This window comes from Pleurodeles waltl, chromosome 7 (genome assembly GCF_031143425.1).
Source record: "Pleurodeles waltl isolate 20211129_DDA chromosome 7, aPleWal1.hap1.20221129, whole genome shotgun sequence".
In the NCBI taxonomy this organism is placed as follows: domain Eukaryota; kingdom Metazoa; phylum Chordata; class Amphibia; order Caudata; family Salamandridae; genus Pleurodeles; species Pleurodeles waltl.
Genome location: NC_090446.1, coordinates 1,392,318,485 through 1,392,333,730, shown reverse-complemented (window position 1 = coordinate 1,392,333,730; position 15,246 = coordinate 1,392,318,485). Strand labels below are relative to the sequence as shown.

At 44.0% G+C, this 15,246-nt stretch overlaps 1 protein-coding gene across 2 annotated transcripts in view; it reads right to left on the bottom strand.

Annotated features, from left to right (window-relative positions):
- The window catches only part of LOC138246404 (E3 SUMO-protein ligase ZBED1-like), a 169,139-nt gene that overhangs the window by 116,965 nt on the left and 36,928 nt on the right, over positions 1–15,246 (bottom strand). For both annotated transcript variants that reach the window (XM_069200991.1, XM_069200992.1), the window contains exon 2: positions 11,004–11,097. In XM_069200991.1, coding sequence (XP_069057092.1) covers positions 11,004–11,052 — 49 coding nt within the window. In that variant the 5' untranslated portion in view covers positions 11,053–11,097. The remainder of the gene's footprint in view (positions 1–11,003; positions 11,098–15,246) is intronic.

The following is a 15,246-nucleotide window of genomic DNA, read 5'->3' as shown; positions in this document are numbered from 1 at the left end:
GAAAAAGGCCTGAGGTGTGCACTGGGGTTCCAGTCTGACAGAATCAACAAGTGTGCTCAGGTTTCACAAAGCTTGGGGACGCATGGACACCTTTGGTTCTCTTCTCCTCGGTCCGGGGAGGCTGGGTGCAGAGGACTGTCCGGTTTCAGTCACCGAAGGCAGTCACAGTAGAGGGCAGCCTGCAGAAGGAGGCTGCAAGCGTCATTGTGAAGTTCGCAGTGGGGAGACCCACAATGGACTTTGTCTCTGGTGGGAATGGAGACCATGCTGGCACCGTTGGCCCACATCAACTTGGGCTAGGGGCACAGGTGCAGTGGTGCTGTCTGGTGTCGGGTTTTGGCGATCCGGAGTCCTCGCAGCATTTCTTGGGGTGCCTGCAAGATGCAGGGAAATAGCTAAGCTACTCCACAGGAGTTCTTGGTTCTGGGGCGAAGGCTAGCAGTCCGCTCAGCTTTTGGAGGCACAAGCAGATGCAGGACAAGGCGTCTGTTGCAAAAGTCGAATTCAGCAGCCAGGCTGGCAAGGTTGGCACAGAGTTAGTCACTGGTTTTCAGTTCTTGCTTTTGCGTCCTTGGAGTTCCCTTCTTCTTCATGTCAGCAGGATTATAATAATTAATTAATTTAGGAATGGTAGGGGAGTGTAGGGTAGTAACCAATGGGCTATTTATCCCCGGGGTCACTATGGGCCTCCCCCCTCCATATGACCACTTCCTGTGGACAGTGGGCATAACCCTGTCCCAGAGTTCTTAGTTCTGCCACCACTAAAGTGGCAGACTTTCAAATTTTGTGTCCACATTAGACAGCTCACCTTAGAGGTGGAACTTACCTGAGGGGTGGACACGTCTTTCTGACTACTAATTTTACCACCTGTCCAGGTGCCAAATGGGCTCTGGATCGGCAGGGAGGTTGATATCTTCTCCTCTGAGGGAAGCCAGATCTGCACACCAAGGGTGCTGAGCTCTTTCAAATCCCCTGTTTTGGAACATAGATTAGCAAGTCATCCCCTGTTGGTAGGAGTGTGTTAACACCCCTGACAGAGCAGGCTTTGTTTCGGATCCCTTGTGAGCGGACGCTGTCACGCTTGGGGGGCAGAAACATGTCTGTTGGTGGCAGGCTGGCTAAAACTATTCGCAAGTACACCAGCAATTGGTAGCTTTTTCTGGGGTCATCTCTAAGTTGTCCTCTGGGTGCATGTATTAATAAATCTATCACTAGAATCAGTGAGGGTTTATTAATATGAGATGTTTGAGACCAAACATCCCCAGTTTCAGTGAAGCCAACATACTCGGGAACTCATGCTGACCAGTGTCCACTTAAAGTGGCTTCCCTGATCACTTATGATGTGTAAAAATGGACACAGACAAAGTCGGGGTTTATTTGCTCTTGAAGATATATCCACACATGTAATGTAATGCACCTTGCCTTAGGGCTGGAAGGCCTGCTGTAGGGGTGACTTACATACATTGTATGAAGTGTTAGAGGGCATGGCACACAGGCTATGTGCCACGTTGTGATTTCACTTTTAGCTGCACCAAGGCATGCAGCCTGCAATGGCAGTCTGCCTGTGCTTGGTGAGGGGCCCCTGTGGATAGCACAATACATGCTGCAGCCCTTGGGGTCTCTCTTTGATAACAGATGTACCATTTACTATGGACTTACAGGGGGACCAAAGGTATCGCCAACTGGGGAACAATTGCACAGTTTAGGGAAAGAGATCTGGCACTTGAGACCTGGTTAGCAGGAACACAGTGTACGTTCAGTCAAAACTGCATTGAATAACAGGCAAAAAGTGGGGGTGACCCTGTCAAAAAGGGGCAATTTCCTACATTTAAGTTTTGCAGTACTTCTGAAAAGGTTTGCCAACCTCATTACAAGATTTCTCAATGAGGGACACCTGTCAAAGTGGTTTAGAGGCCATCTCTTTAACTCAGCTGATAAACATGCCCTGTTCTGGATAGTCAAACAATGAACTTCCCACACCATCCACAATGTTTTTCCTTGTAATTAGAATGCCGAAAAACAAATAAGTAGGTAGTATCTCTAGTAAGGAGTGAAGATATGTTCTGAGGTACAATCCCTGCTTCCAAACATACCATTCACAGGGTCCAAGGACAACTACAGACGACAACAGCAATTCAGATTACTACAAAGCAAGCAAGAGAGTAAATACCAAAACCCAAAGAAGAAATACAGGAATATACTGGCCCTACAAGCAAGCAAACAAGTGGCCAGAAACAGATGTTTGGAATATTGTCAATACTGTAGATTAGATTTATCAGCACGTTCATGAATAAGAATAGGGGTTTGTCATAGACTTCCGAAGCACAGATTTCCACATTCCGACTGTGCACAAATATCGACAAACCCTTTTATTTACAGTGAGGAAGGGACGCTTGTATTTCAAAGCCCTGCAAATGTACCTAAACTCTTCCCAGTATCCTTCTTCAGGTGTGTGGGTGTGGCAGCTCAACTCAAAGAAAAAGCAGTCTTCATATGAGGATCATTAGCTGGACAGTCAAGCGGCTCACTCATGGCCACATCACCGGACAAATTATGTTAAGCTATTAAGATCAGAGTAGCTGTATTACAGAGATAGAGACTGCATATTAGCAACAAAATGTTAATTTCTGTGGTGCAAAACTTTCACTACTTTGGGGCACTGATAGACACAAATCAGCCCATCCAAGGGAATTGCAATTTTCTGAATGCATACCTTTTTCACCAGTAACACTGAATCCATAACTGATCATCAAACTGAAACATGTAAAATAAAAAAAAGGTTTTAATTTACTCATGTCAGTAGTGATATTGATATATATGCAGTCTCTATCAGAAGTACCACACAAGAAATTACTGTGCAAATGTGACAGTAATCCAGAGGGGAAGATAGGATCCTGCGGCATATTTTACAGTCATTGTACTTGGTGACCTATCTCCTGAACTTCCCTAACATGCACATATAAACCTGCTACCAGAATGCATGAATATCTTGAAGGAAGTCAAGCAATCTGCCACCAGATCATTCTATACATTCAGATTCTGGAGTGTAGAAAGGTCCATCAGCTTAAAATATAGTACCGTCATGCCCTATATTTTGCAAATTTTACTTTTGTGAAGACCTGATATTCCTCTCCTGAGGATGAAAACTAAAAAAGTTGAGCATATTTACATGAAATCAGTGTGGATGAATACAAACATCAAACGATGTTGAATGACTGGTGTTGGCTATCCTACTCAGTGTAAGCAGCAAAAGCATTTTACCCAAAGGACGTTCATTGAAACACAGTTTTTTTTCTCCTAACAAACATACAGCAATTTCACTCCTATTAAATTGATAATGGAATATCATAGAGACAGCAAAAGGAGACTTCAATTTAATGGATTCCTCGAAATTGTTACCTTGCTCACTGACACTATTTGGTGAAAACATATTTTGTATTTCACACTCTATTGATTTAAAAATATACACATGATTTGTCCTGATGAACATCTATTTTTAAATATACTAGTGATATATTGTGACTCACTTGGTACATATGGAATATCAATTTTACCTACAAAGTCTTCCAATTACTCCAACAGTCAACTGAGATTAGAACAAATTTGCCACAGCCATGCTGTGAGCGAAGGATGAAGAACAATACGTTTTTGCCTTGTAGATGTCAAGGCTCCCCTCAGGACTACTTTTGCCTCTGCTGATAGAAAGCAAGCTTCTGGTGTTGTTGCTGGAACTGTCACTGCCAACAGGTTGTGTCCACGCACAATCATTTTAGAGGAGGCACTCAATCAATCAAAACAGAAAAACACTGCACTGACTTAAAACCCCACTAGGTACAACACGGAAGTTGTGTCCCCTTATTAAAACAAGTCCATCACTTCTACAATTAAATCATTCTTCACCCTTCTTGATATTGGTCATATAGAAGTATTGTCAACAGCACAGTATAAGAGGGGCAAGGGGTCCACCACCAGTCCAAAATTTCATGTTGTTCTCTTTATTATGGATTATCTAAATACCTTATTGGTCTTCTCTATTACATATACAAGAGGTAATTGAAAGCATATATATTAACCCAGCCAATGTGTTTTGTCCTACACAAAGGCTTCCTTGTGGATTATAATTTTGTATGTTCGGAGAGCCAACAGCACAGTGGTTGGAATTTTTTACATGTCATCTATATGGCAGTGAGATAAATAGTGATCACCCAATTTCTCATAAAGGATCAATCTGTGTTCAAAAAATGCTGTTCCTAACGACCTTCATTTTAAAAGTCCTTCTCAAATAGATCTACCCACAATGTTCAAATTCCCATTTTTCCCAAATGCACGTCCTCTAGATGCCTGGTCATCTATTCTCTCAAGCATATAGCAACAAAAAAACAAGCATTTGCAATGCAATAGGTCTTGCATTTGAGAGAGTTAGAGCTATTGGCGTTGTAAATGCATAACTGGTCTTTTCTTGCTAGATAAATTTATCAACCCTGCTGCATAATTTGGTCCTTTCTGATATATAATTCCAGTGGCCCTGTGTTAGAAATGGGGTCTTTGGTTGACAGTCAGGTTACCACCTGTTCAAGCAAGGACCCTCACTCTAGTCAGGGTAAAAGAGATTCACCCTCAGCTAACCCATGCTTACCCACTTAGTAGCTTGGCAGAGCAGTGGGCTTAACTACAGAGTGCTAGGTGTAAAGTATTTGTACCAACACACACAGTAACTTAATGAAATCACTACAAAATGACAACACAGGTATAGAAAAATAGGAAATATTTATCTAAACAAAACAAGACCAAAACGACAAAAAAACAAAATACACAAGTCAAGTTATCAATTAAAAATCAAAAAGAGTCTTTATGTAGTTTAAAACACACACTAACGCTGTAAGCGTGAAAATGTACCTTGGGTGCATCAAATATAACCCATCATGGGAGAGAGTGTGTCAAAAAGGGCTTGCAATACGTTGATTCCACTCACGAGCGGGACCTTGCGTCGTTTCTCCTTTTGTCGGGTAGGGGCACGTCATTTCTTCTCTCCTCAGGAGAGCGATGTGTCAATCCGGTCAGCATTCTCGGGTCCGGGCAGGCCTTGCGTTGTTTTTACATGCCCAGCGGTACTTGCGTCGGAAATCCGGCTGCACGATGATTCAAAAACCACGCAACATGGGTTTCGATCTCAGAGTCTCCGTCAGCGATGCTGTGCGTAGTTTTTCTAGCTCCGTGCGTCGATTCTTTGGTCGCGTTTCCGGCGAGCATCGATTTTCAGCCGCAGAGCCGGCGGCGTGTCATTTCTTCAGCCACAGATCGGAGTCACGTCAATCTTTTCCCCGCACGGCGCTCTGTGCATGGATTTCTCACTCTTGGGCTGCCAGCTTCTCCTTTCAGGGTCCCAGGAATTGGATGGGCACCACAGGGCAGAGTAGGAGTCTCTCCAGAGACTCCAGGTGCTGACAGAGAGGAGTCTTTGCTGTCCCTGAGACTTCAAACAACAGGAGGCAAGCTCCAAATCAAGCCCTTGGAGAGTTCTTCTCAAGATGGAAGGCACACAAAGTCCAGTCTTCGCCCTCTTACTCTGGCAGAAGCAGCAACTGCAGGATAGCTCCACAAAGCACAGTCACAGACAGGGCAGCTCTTCTTCCTCATCTCTTCAGCTCTTCTCCAGGCAGAGGTTCCTCTTGTTTCCAGAGGTGTTCTAAAGCCTGTGGTTTTGGGTGCCCTTCTTATACCCAATTTCTCCTTTGAAGTAGGCCTACTTCAAAGTGAAGTCTCTTTTGAATGTGAAATTCTGCCTTGCCAAGGGCAGGCCCCAGACACTCTCCAGGGGGTTAGAGACTGCACTGTGTGAGGGCAGGCACAGCCCTTTAAGGTGTGAGTGACCACTCCTCCCCTCCCTCTTAGCACAGATGGCTCATCAGGATATGCAGGCTACACACCAGCTCCTTTGTGTCACTGTCTAATGTGAGGTGCAACCAGCCCAACTGTCAAACTGACCCAAACAGGGAATCCACCAACAGGCAGAGTCACAAAAATGGTATAAGCAAGAAAATGCTCAATTTCTAAAAGTGGCATTTGCAAACACACAATCTTAAAATCAACTTTACTAAAAGATGTATTTCTAAATTGTGAGCTCAGAGACCCCAAACTCCACATGTCTATCTGCTCCCAAACGGAATCTACACTTTAATCATACTTAAAGGTAGCCCCCATATTAACCTATGAGAGGGACAGGCCTTGCAACAGTGAAAAACTAAATTTAGCAATATTTCACTGTTAGGACATATAAAATATATTTTTATATGTCCTACCTTAACCATACACTGCACCCTGCCCTTGGGGCTAACTAGAGCCTACCTTAGGGGTGCCTTACATGTAAGAAAAAGGAAGGTTTAGGCCAGGCAAGTGGGTACACTTGCCAAGTCGAATTTACAGTTACAACTGCACACACAGACACTGCAATGGCAGGTCTGAGACATGATTACAGAGCTACTTATGTGGGTGGCACAACCAGTGAGCAGGCCCACTAGTAGCATTTGATATACAGGCCCTGGCACCTCTAGTGCACTTTACTAAGGACTTACTAGTAACTCAGATATGCCAATCATGGATAAAGCAATCAACAATACAATTTACACAGAGAGCATATGCACTTTAGCACTGGTTAGCAGTGGTAAAGTGCTCAGAGTTCAAAAGACAACAGCAACAGGTGGGATGACCCTGAATAAACTCAAAAGTCTAACACCCTGCATGGACCTAAAGCACTTCCTTTACCTTCTTCCTCTATCTGCAGCACAAAATGAGAAATTTGGAAACTACGCCTTGCAACGGGGGGGGGTTGATTCAGTGGTTATATAGTACGGCTGGCATATATTGGAGAAACTACATGTGCGTCCCATTCAGTTGTCGAAGTGCATTAAAAAACCCTTATTGTTTACTTGTGCTGGCGAAGATGTGAGGCAATGTAATGTCTGAGGGAGGGTGGGACAAGCAAAGAACGTCATAGGAAGACAGTGCCAAGCAGAATGAAATTAAGCTACAGCGTAGAAAACCGGGCAAGAGAAAAAACAATTGACAACTCTCATTAAACAGACCTACATCCATGTCGAAGTCATCCGGTTTTCCCTGTCTCTGCCCTAAAAACGAGCACAGCAAATGGGCTTATGTGAGCCGGGTCCTACTGGTGCTCAGCACTAGCAGTTCTAAAAAGCATGTGCTGAGACGGGTGCCTATCAGGCGCTCCATTAATGCCATCACCCTCAGAGTGAACAAAAAAAAAACATAACTACTCAGCAGTACCTCCTGCCTTTGATGCAAGGATTTGTGCCCTTTACTTAAATCATGAGCGGGCGTGCACTTCAGCCTAGCGCTGGTTCTAGCAGTGCGCTTCTTGGTTCCTAGGTGTGTAAAGAGTGCGTGAGTGAGTGTGTGGTGACCGCGTTTGTATTTGGCCCATAAAAAGTTATCTTTTGCTTACTATTACACCTGCAGTTCATTACAGTATGCTACCCCAAATCCACTGCGCTGCCTAATGTCCGCCGAGCCCACACTTACACCTTCTCATTGCTTTCTGAGGAGGATCAAAGAGTGGCCTTTTTTAACGTCATTCAAAGGCCCTTGTTTCCACCACCAGCCACAGAGAGGCCAGTCTGCGTAAATCTACAACTGTAATCACAAAGTGCTGCTGGCAGTAGCCGGTTTGCAAGATGATCAGGCACATGTAATATAATCGAGCAGGAGGCCAATGCTCATACCTTGGGGAGAGTCACTAGTCTATTTTTACTAGCATAGTTCATGGGCATTTTGAGGGGCGCTTGACGAGTGGTCCTGAAGACCCCAGTATGCACGTCATCCAACCTACGGCCAGCTTATTTCTGATTCACAGTGCTCGCCACGTTACCTGCAACTGTCCCCATCCTGCCTCACTGAGATTATATCCTCTAGTAGCGCCTTGCAGTACCTATAAGGCAGTTTAGAGCCTTATGTAAAACCAACAAAATACTTTTAAAAAGTCAAACCTAGAGTTATGTTGTATTTGAGGGAGTAATTGGGCTGCAAAGACTTACCACCCTGTTGCTGTTGTTTTTTCCCCCCATCTGGTGCCAGCACGACACCTCTGCAGCCACAATGCCGGTTCAATCTAGGCTGCTGATAACTGTGCATAAGTTACGCACTGAAAGGGTGCTGTTTATGGTTTACTGTTGTCTAGGGAAACTTAAAATGGCTCCCCAAGAGAAGAGGCCTCGCGAGTAATAAGAAGTTCACATGTCTTGTGCGCACCTGCTCTGATTTGATTTCAGGTGTTGCTCTCTCCAGTTGCCGGTGAGAGAGGAAGAGCGTTGTTTTACGGCCTGCAGCTGCTCTGTCATTGGAAGCCTGTCAGTGCTCAAGTCTGGCTGCGCCGCTCATGTTTTGAAGGTGTTTCCGATGGGTGCAGCTACCCATACTCGTGGGCAACGCACTTGCGAGTACCAGAGAGTCCTAGAGGCACTGCGTCACCACTGTGCACCACTGATGTTCACAGACAGGTGAAGGACCCTAGAGAGCAGTATGCCACCTGTCTGCAAGCACTGAGTGAGTGCTGGACTACCGTCAGTCCTCAGTGGAAGTCACCCACGCTAATAAAAGAAAGATTTACAGTCCTGTGTTTTTTCTTTAATCACTCTGGAATTCGAAAGGCAGTGGAAGCAGTTGCCATTTTTGAACGCTCTTCCCCAACACTCCGCTTCCGATCCATTCCTGGCTCTAAAAGCCAGGACATCACCGCTTGCCTGGTGTGCTTGAGGTGGGAGAGAGGGGATACGAACCGAAGAGGATGAGAGACAACGTGTGTGCACTATACGTGAGTTTGCACGCTCGCTCGGGACACAGCTTAGAGCGGAACTCTTGCAGGAAGGACAGGAGGAGGCGGGCACAGTAAAATAAAACAAGCATTTTCAATGCAACGGGTCTCGCATTTGCTCGACTTAGAGCTATTAGCGTTGTAAACTACTAACTGGACTTTTCTTGCCACACAAATTAAAAGAAAACGTAGCACGATCGCTCTATCTAAAATGCAGTACAATCGTGCTGAAATTGAAAATGTAAACCCCAGCAAGATTGCGCTGCGTGGAAAATAAACAGATCAAGTAGTCCGGAAACCATGCTGAAAACATCGAGCCTCATATGTTTTTAGTAGTTTACCAGAGCAGTGTAGGTGGGCTAAACACCAGAAAAGGCATGACGTATGCATGCCTTTCACAAATGAAAGCAAGCGGATTTTAAACGGCAAGCCCACGAACCAATGAAAGTGACTGATGTGACATGGGCGTGGTTGGAAGCCCAAAGAGAGATTACTACAGGGGACGGAGCGCTTTGCGCTCGCCCCTAAAAAACAAAGAGAATGGTAGTCTGAGCATGGGAGAGAGTAGGGCTGGGGGTGCGGGGAGGAGGATGGGGGGAAAAGTCGGTTATGGTGACCAGGACACTGTCAGGAAGTGAGGTGGAAGAGAAAGAGGAGGAACACAAATAGGTAAAACAAACAAGATTTACAGCCCTGTTTACATTTTGCCGCATAGTAACAGGAGATGGTGGTCGGGAGCTGAAGTCTTGAAGATGGTACTGGTGGTACTGGTCCTGCTCCTAGTGCTGCTGATGGAGCAGAAAAAGGCTTGGGACGGATAGGGAGTTCATAGTCTTCCCAAGCATGAGCCAGTGGGGCAGAAGCTGCAGCAGAGGGCATCAGGATATGAGAAATCATTGAACAGAGGCAGAGAGACAGTGAGGAGGTGGGACAGGGGAAGAGGGTGCCGTGCACACCAAAGCCGAGGGAGGGCAGGTCCAGCCGAGACTGCAGAGGAAGAGACTGAGGAGAGGACGGTGGGGGAGAAATGGGAGAAAGTGAAAGGGAGAGATAATAGGCAGGGCTGAAAACAACTTGTAAACAAAACAAGCTACTTGTCCGGTTTAAAATGAAAAGCTGGTGGACATTCCTTACCCGTTGCATCAAATACCTGCATGTGCAGACACAAAGGCTTCAGAGTTAAAGCTACGCAGAGGCTGCTTGCTGTGCAAGCGACTGCCTCCTGGTCACCCCGCCCAGCGTCAGCCATGACTACAACAGAGTGGCAGGAGTGGCTCCGTGCTTGAAAACAGTGGTGGAGGAGAGTGGGAAACAAGCGCCCTCAGAAAACAGCCTCTTAACATTTGTGTTATAATGAAAGAAATTCACTGACTTGGATGAAAAGCTCAGGTTAACTGGAGCATTGGCACTACTGTCTTTGAATGCACAGCAAATGTAATCATATAAGAACATGATTTACAGCCCTGCTTACAAAAACAGACCTCAGAGTGATGAAAACATCTAACCCTCTGGTCAAATGCTATGTAAAAGTAGTCCCAAACAGATGCTACAATGGGACAAGTGGAAAGGTACAGTACTGGGGCACTGCTCTTTCGGAGGAAAAGGGGGGGCAAAGAGGCAGGACTGACCACTAGCAAGCAAGGATTTTTAAATGACACTGAAACGAACAAATGAAATGGCTTTAAGCCAACTGAAGTATAGTATACTAAACGTATACAAGAGGCCGTGCACTTATGCTCGACCTAAAAAGAGAGAGAATCAATGGGAATGCGTACAACAGGCTCTGAGACCAGCTTAACTTTAAGTCATCACACACGGAACCATTTGGCGAGAAGTGTGCAAACTATGCTTAACTTCAACTGACCCAGCATCTAGGACGAGAACATAAAATCCTGCAAGTTCTATCTGTTCACGTATTGGCTGATTCAGCCAACCTTGTAGTCAACAGCATTTACAAGATTCTCCCAAACCCACATAAGGAGATAGGCAAGCAGCCTGAATACAATTGTTAAAGACATGAGCTTTAATTCTATAGTTTATACTACCATACATGCACGAACTTTGCAACAGATTTTCCCGCCTGCATTTCATCTGCCTCAGGCACACGGCACTTGACTGACAAATTGAGTGACTCCACCAAAAGCAAAACAAACCTATTCAGTAAAGAACTTACAAAGTAACTCGTCTTCCAACTGTGCACAGGCCTCCTCAGCAACCTGCATCTCTCCCTCACGTCACGCCGCTTGTGAACGAGGGTTCTCTAAAAACTGTAATGAAGATAACACACATTAATACAAAAATAAAACTCATTATTTCGCACAACAAAATCATACACTTGAGTTATTATAAAGTATGCTGGGTGATCAATTATCACACATTTCATGCAACTGTGATTTAAAACTAATTTGAAAAGGGGCAAGGGAAGCAGGCAAATTCCTTTAAGCCTTTTGTGCCTGCATAGCCTACCTTTCACATCTGGCCTAGTTTACCAGCCACGAAAATAAAAAAAGCAAGTAGTCCAGCACCTGAAGGTGTGCTCCTAATGCAAAGATTCCCGTCTGGAGTGTTTAGGAACAGCCATCCCATCACTTGACATGAGACAACCAAATGGGAGGAGACATCATTGCACATCGAGTGGAGGTAGCAAGGAGGGAACCAATAAGCCAATACTTGGAGTAATATTGGTAACATGCTAGATACAAGACTATATGGCTTCTGGTGGTACCTAAGCACACCACAGCCACATCATAGAAGCAGCCACCAGCTGTGAACCAGTTATTGATTCATCAAAAGTGAACAGGAGTTATTATGTTATGCCACAAGGCTTTAGTTTTACCACTGTACCTCACATCACTTCATAACTGATGACCTTTGAATTTCTAAGATGAATTTGTTCTGAGCTTGTCATTTCCATCAAAGGTTTCACCTACACATCTCTCATAACACTAAAAGTAAAGCAGAAATATTACTAATACAAAAAAGCTTAGCTCTGAACCCAGGTAGCCAAAAAATGCTGATTTGATCACAATGACGCATGTAACCTGATTCAAATATATCTCTCTTGTCTTTTAAACACCTACCGATACTGTTATAATATTGTGGTCCAAAATGACCATGGGTTTTGTGTCCACAGTCAGCTGGGGAGGCCTCTCGTTATCAGAAAGTAACCTATACATGATCTAGGCTAGTATCTATGACTGTATAAGGTATAACTATATATTCTAGTTCTAAGCCCTTTATTAGCTCAGACTCTTCCTAATTAAGTTTTTCTGTGCCAAGCTTATCAATGTTGTACAGAATATGCTGAGCAAAGCCCAGGTGAGTTAAGGGTAAAATTAAAACCTCCAACTATATTTGGGCGGAATGCAGATATTTGCATTGCAAATTCATGCAATCCCTGCAGTCCATCGTCAACAGGTGCATATAAAAGAAGTTACTGTATACCTTCCTCCACCGATTTGAAGTGTGAATCTTGGATAAGATTGATGCTAGCGTTTCCTTTATACAGCTAAGCATCACAGATTTTACATTTTCCAAACCATTTACATTGAAAGAAAAAACCTTCACATGTTCATACATTAAATCGACGGGCGAAAATATTATCCAAGCTAACTAATCCACCCCCCGCAACTTCGATGGATGATAGACAGGCAGATACAGATAAAATTACGACCGTCTTTTCTTTTTGGCATCATGTACTTTCATATCTGAAATTGTAACACTTAAGAGTGTAGCGAACTCACTTCTGCCAGACAAAAGTCCACTCTCTACTAAATTCAAATGTTAATGTAATAATTTAATAACCACTACCCTGATAATGGTGAGGGGTTTCTTTTTGCTGTGCCGGCTTCTGAGGATGAACAGCACGTGTTAATAATAGAGCTTTTGGCATGTGCATTACCATACATCTGCCAATGAAAAATTAAAACAGGAACTTGTCTGAAAACTTTTGTTTTATAAAATATGTACAACAGAACCCAGGAGATAAGATTACTCACAGAAATACACCCATTCAACATTTTAGAAGACAATGAATGGAACTTCTGCTTATCTATAGAGATGTTGTGGGTTTATGATCTATCTCTGTATATTTAATGAAATATATATTTTAATAAACTTAAAAATGCACTCATGAAGTCAAAGGTTCTGACTCTGTACATTTGGACACTAGGGATTTCTGCAGCTCAAATTCCGAAACCGAGAAAGGGATCTGTTTCCCATGGAAAATACTGGAAAGGAAGCAGAGGCCAGATGCTCCATGTACCAGGAGGCAGGATCAGGTAAAGCCAACCCCAATCACAATTTAAGCCTCAGGTGAATGCCATGGTAAAAGACAGTTGCTCACTCTTGTAACAGATCAGGCAGGAGACATTTGCTATTTATGTCTGGCCGGCACTTGAGATAACGGAGTTGCCCCACAGCTGCAGAGGCAGTCCCCACAAAACGGGAGACGAACTAGACCACTTCCTCCATCCCACATGAGCTTAAGACATAAAAGGCCCCCCATTTCTGGGGAAGGAGCTGCAAGATGACTGGAAAGTCTAGGCATAATGAATTGTTGCACATCTCGGTGACAGCCTCCAGCAAACTGACATCCCAAAGCAGCTATGCAGGTTTTAAAGAAGGTACTACAAAATGTTTAAGATCAAAGAAACAATGTGGCATGGTCATCTACCACTTGGCAGAAAGCTAACCTAGCACCACTATGACCTGGACCCTCCATAATAACAACAATACACTAGGGGTGTATGGAAGTCTGTATTCAGGGGAGGAGACCTGCTTTTATAGGGCGCTGGTGTTTTTATAGAATGTCGTTTAAGCAGCAGCCATTCCTGCCTCACTGAGCAGAATAGGAGCATGGTGTCTGCTTCCAGGAGAGAGATCCTCGTCATTTACAATGTAGCCGACTTCAAGTGGTTACGGGAACAGAATCACTAAAAGGATGTGACTCCCCTGGATATCTCATCATCTTACATGTCACTGAGGTAGAGCTCATCGGTCTTTCAATCAATGAATAATGACTCACCTGCCCATCACAACCCAAACCTTATAGGATCTCGACCATCCACAGTTTTCTGGCTCGAATCCAAAGAACCAAATAGGCCAATTACTTGTTCATCCACCCCACCTAGCTGAAGTGGATCATCAATGCATATGCTGATGATGTGTGAACGATGATAACTAGTTGTGATGATGATGGACAGGGTTTTCCAGTGCTGGAGATATGCCGAAGTTGTTGCCAGGCTAGAAAATAAGACCCAGAAGATTCTTCTTCATGGACATAAACAAAACACTGCCCACCCAAAAATTAAATTGTTTCTGCAAACCAGCTTCTCTTCAGCATACCCAGCACCAAAAACAGCCCACTATGGGCAGCTCACTGGGGGTATGGCTTGTAAAGCAAGTACAGGTATACTCGTCACAAGAAAAAAGTCAGACCTCAGATGTGATAGAGGCCTGCAGAACAGTAGGGAAGATCTGGCTAGAAAAAAAAGAAAAAAAACCATCAGTGTGTCACAATCCCCACAGTTCAACATTATGGTCACAGTGGAAAGGGCACACAGAAGGGATGGAAAGCAGTTCATGTTTAAATGTCAAATCCTGGCATAGATGTAATGCTTCTGTGTACAGGATTAAAATGTGCATATATTTTATGCAACATTGAAAGTAAATATCAGACAAATTAAGTTAACTTATTTGTGCCTTATCTCTGTGTTCAGCTAATGTGTTTATGGTGACTACAGGATGCCAACTAACCAGAACAGTACATTTAAAGTTCTGGGTATTTTAGAACTTTACTTCAGGATCACAGCTGAGGATTATGCATTACTATTCACTACTCTGTAGCCGGAGCCAACCATTTCAAATAACATACAAAAATACTACTTTTCTATTAGAAAAGGAGTCTCTAGTTGGCAGTCAGTTTACACCCTGCCCGAGTAGTGACCCTCACCATAGTCAGGGTAAGGGAGATACGCAGCTCAGATAACCCCTCCTCACCCCCTTGGTAGCTTGGCACAAGCAGTCAGACTTATCTCCGAGACAATGTGTAAAGTATTTGTACAAACACACACAGTAACACAATGAAAACACCACAAAAGGACTCCACTCCAGTTTAGAAAAATATCCAATATTTATCTAAATCAAACAAGAACAAAATGACAAAAAACTCCAACATACACAAGTAAATATATCAAGTTTAAAGGTAAAAAGAGAGTCTTCATCCTTAAGAATCAATGGATGGGTTGTTTTAGCACAAAGCACCTGGTGTGCATCGGAAAAGCAAGCTGTGCGTCAATTCCTTACTTGCAACTGAGGCCGTGTATCGATTCTTTCTCTGCCAGATAAGCGATGCGTTGATTCTCTCCTCACACGGAAGAGATGCGTCAATTTCCAGGCAGGCCGCCTCGGATCCG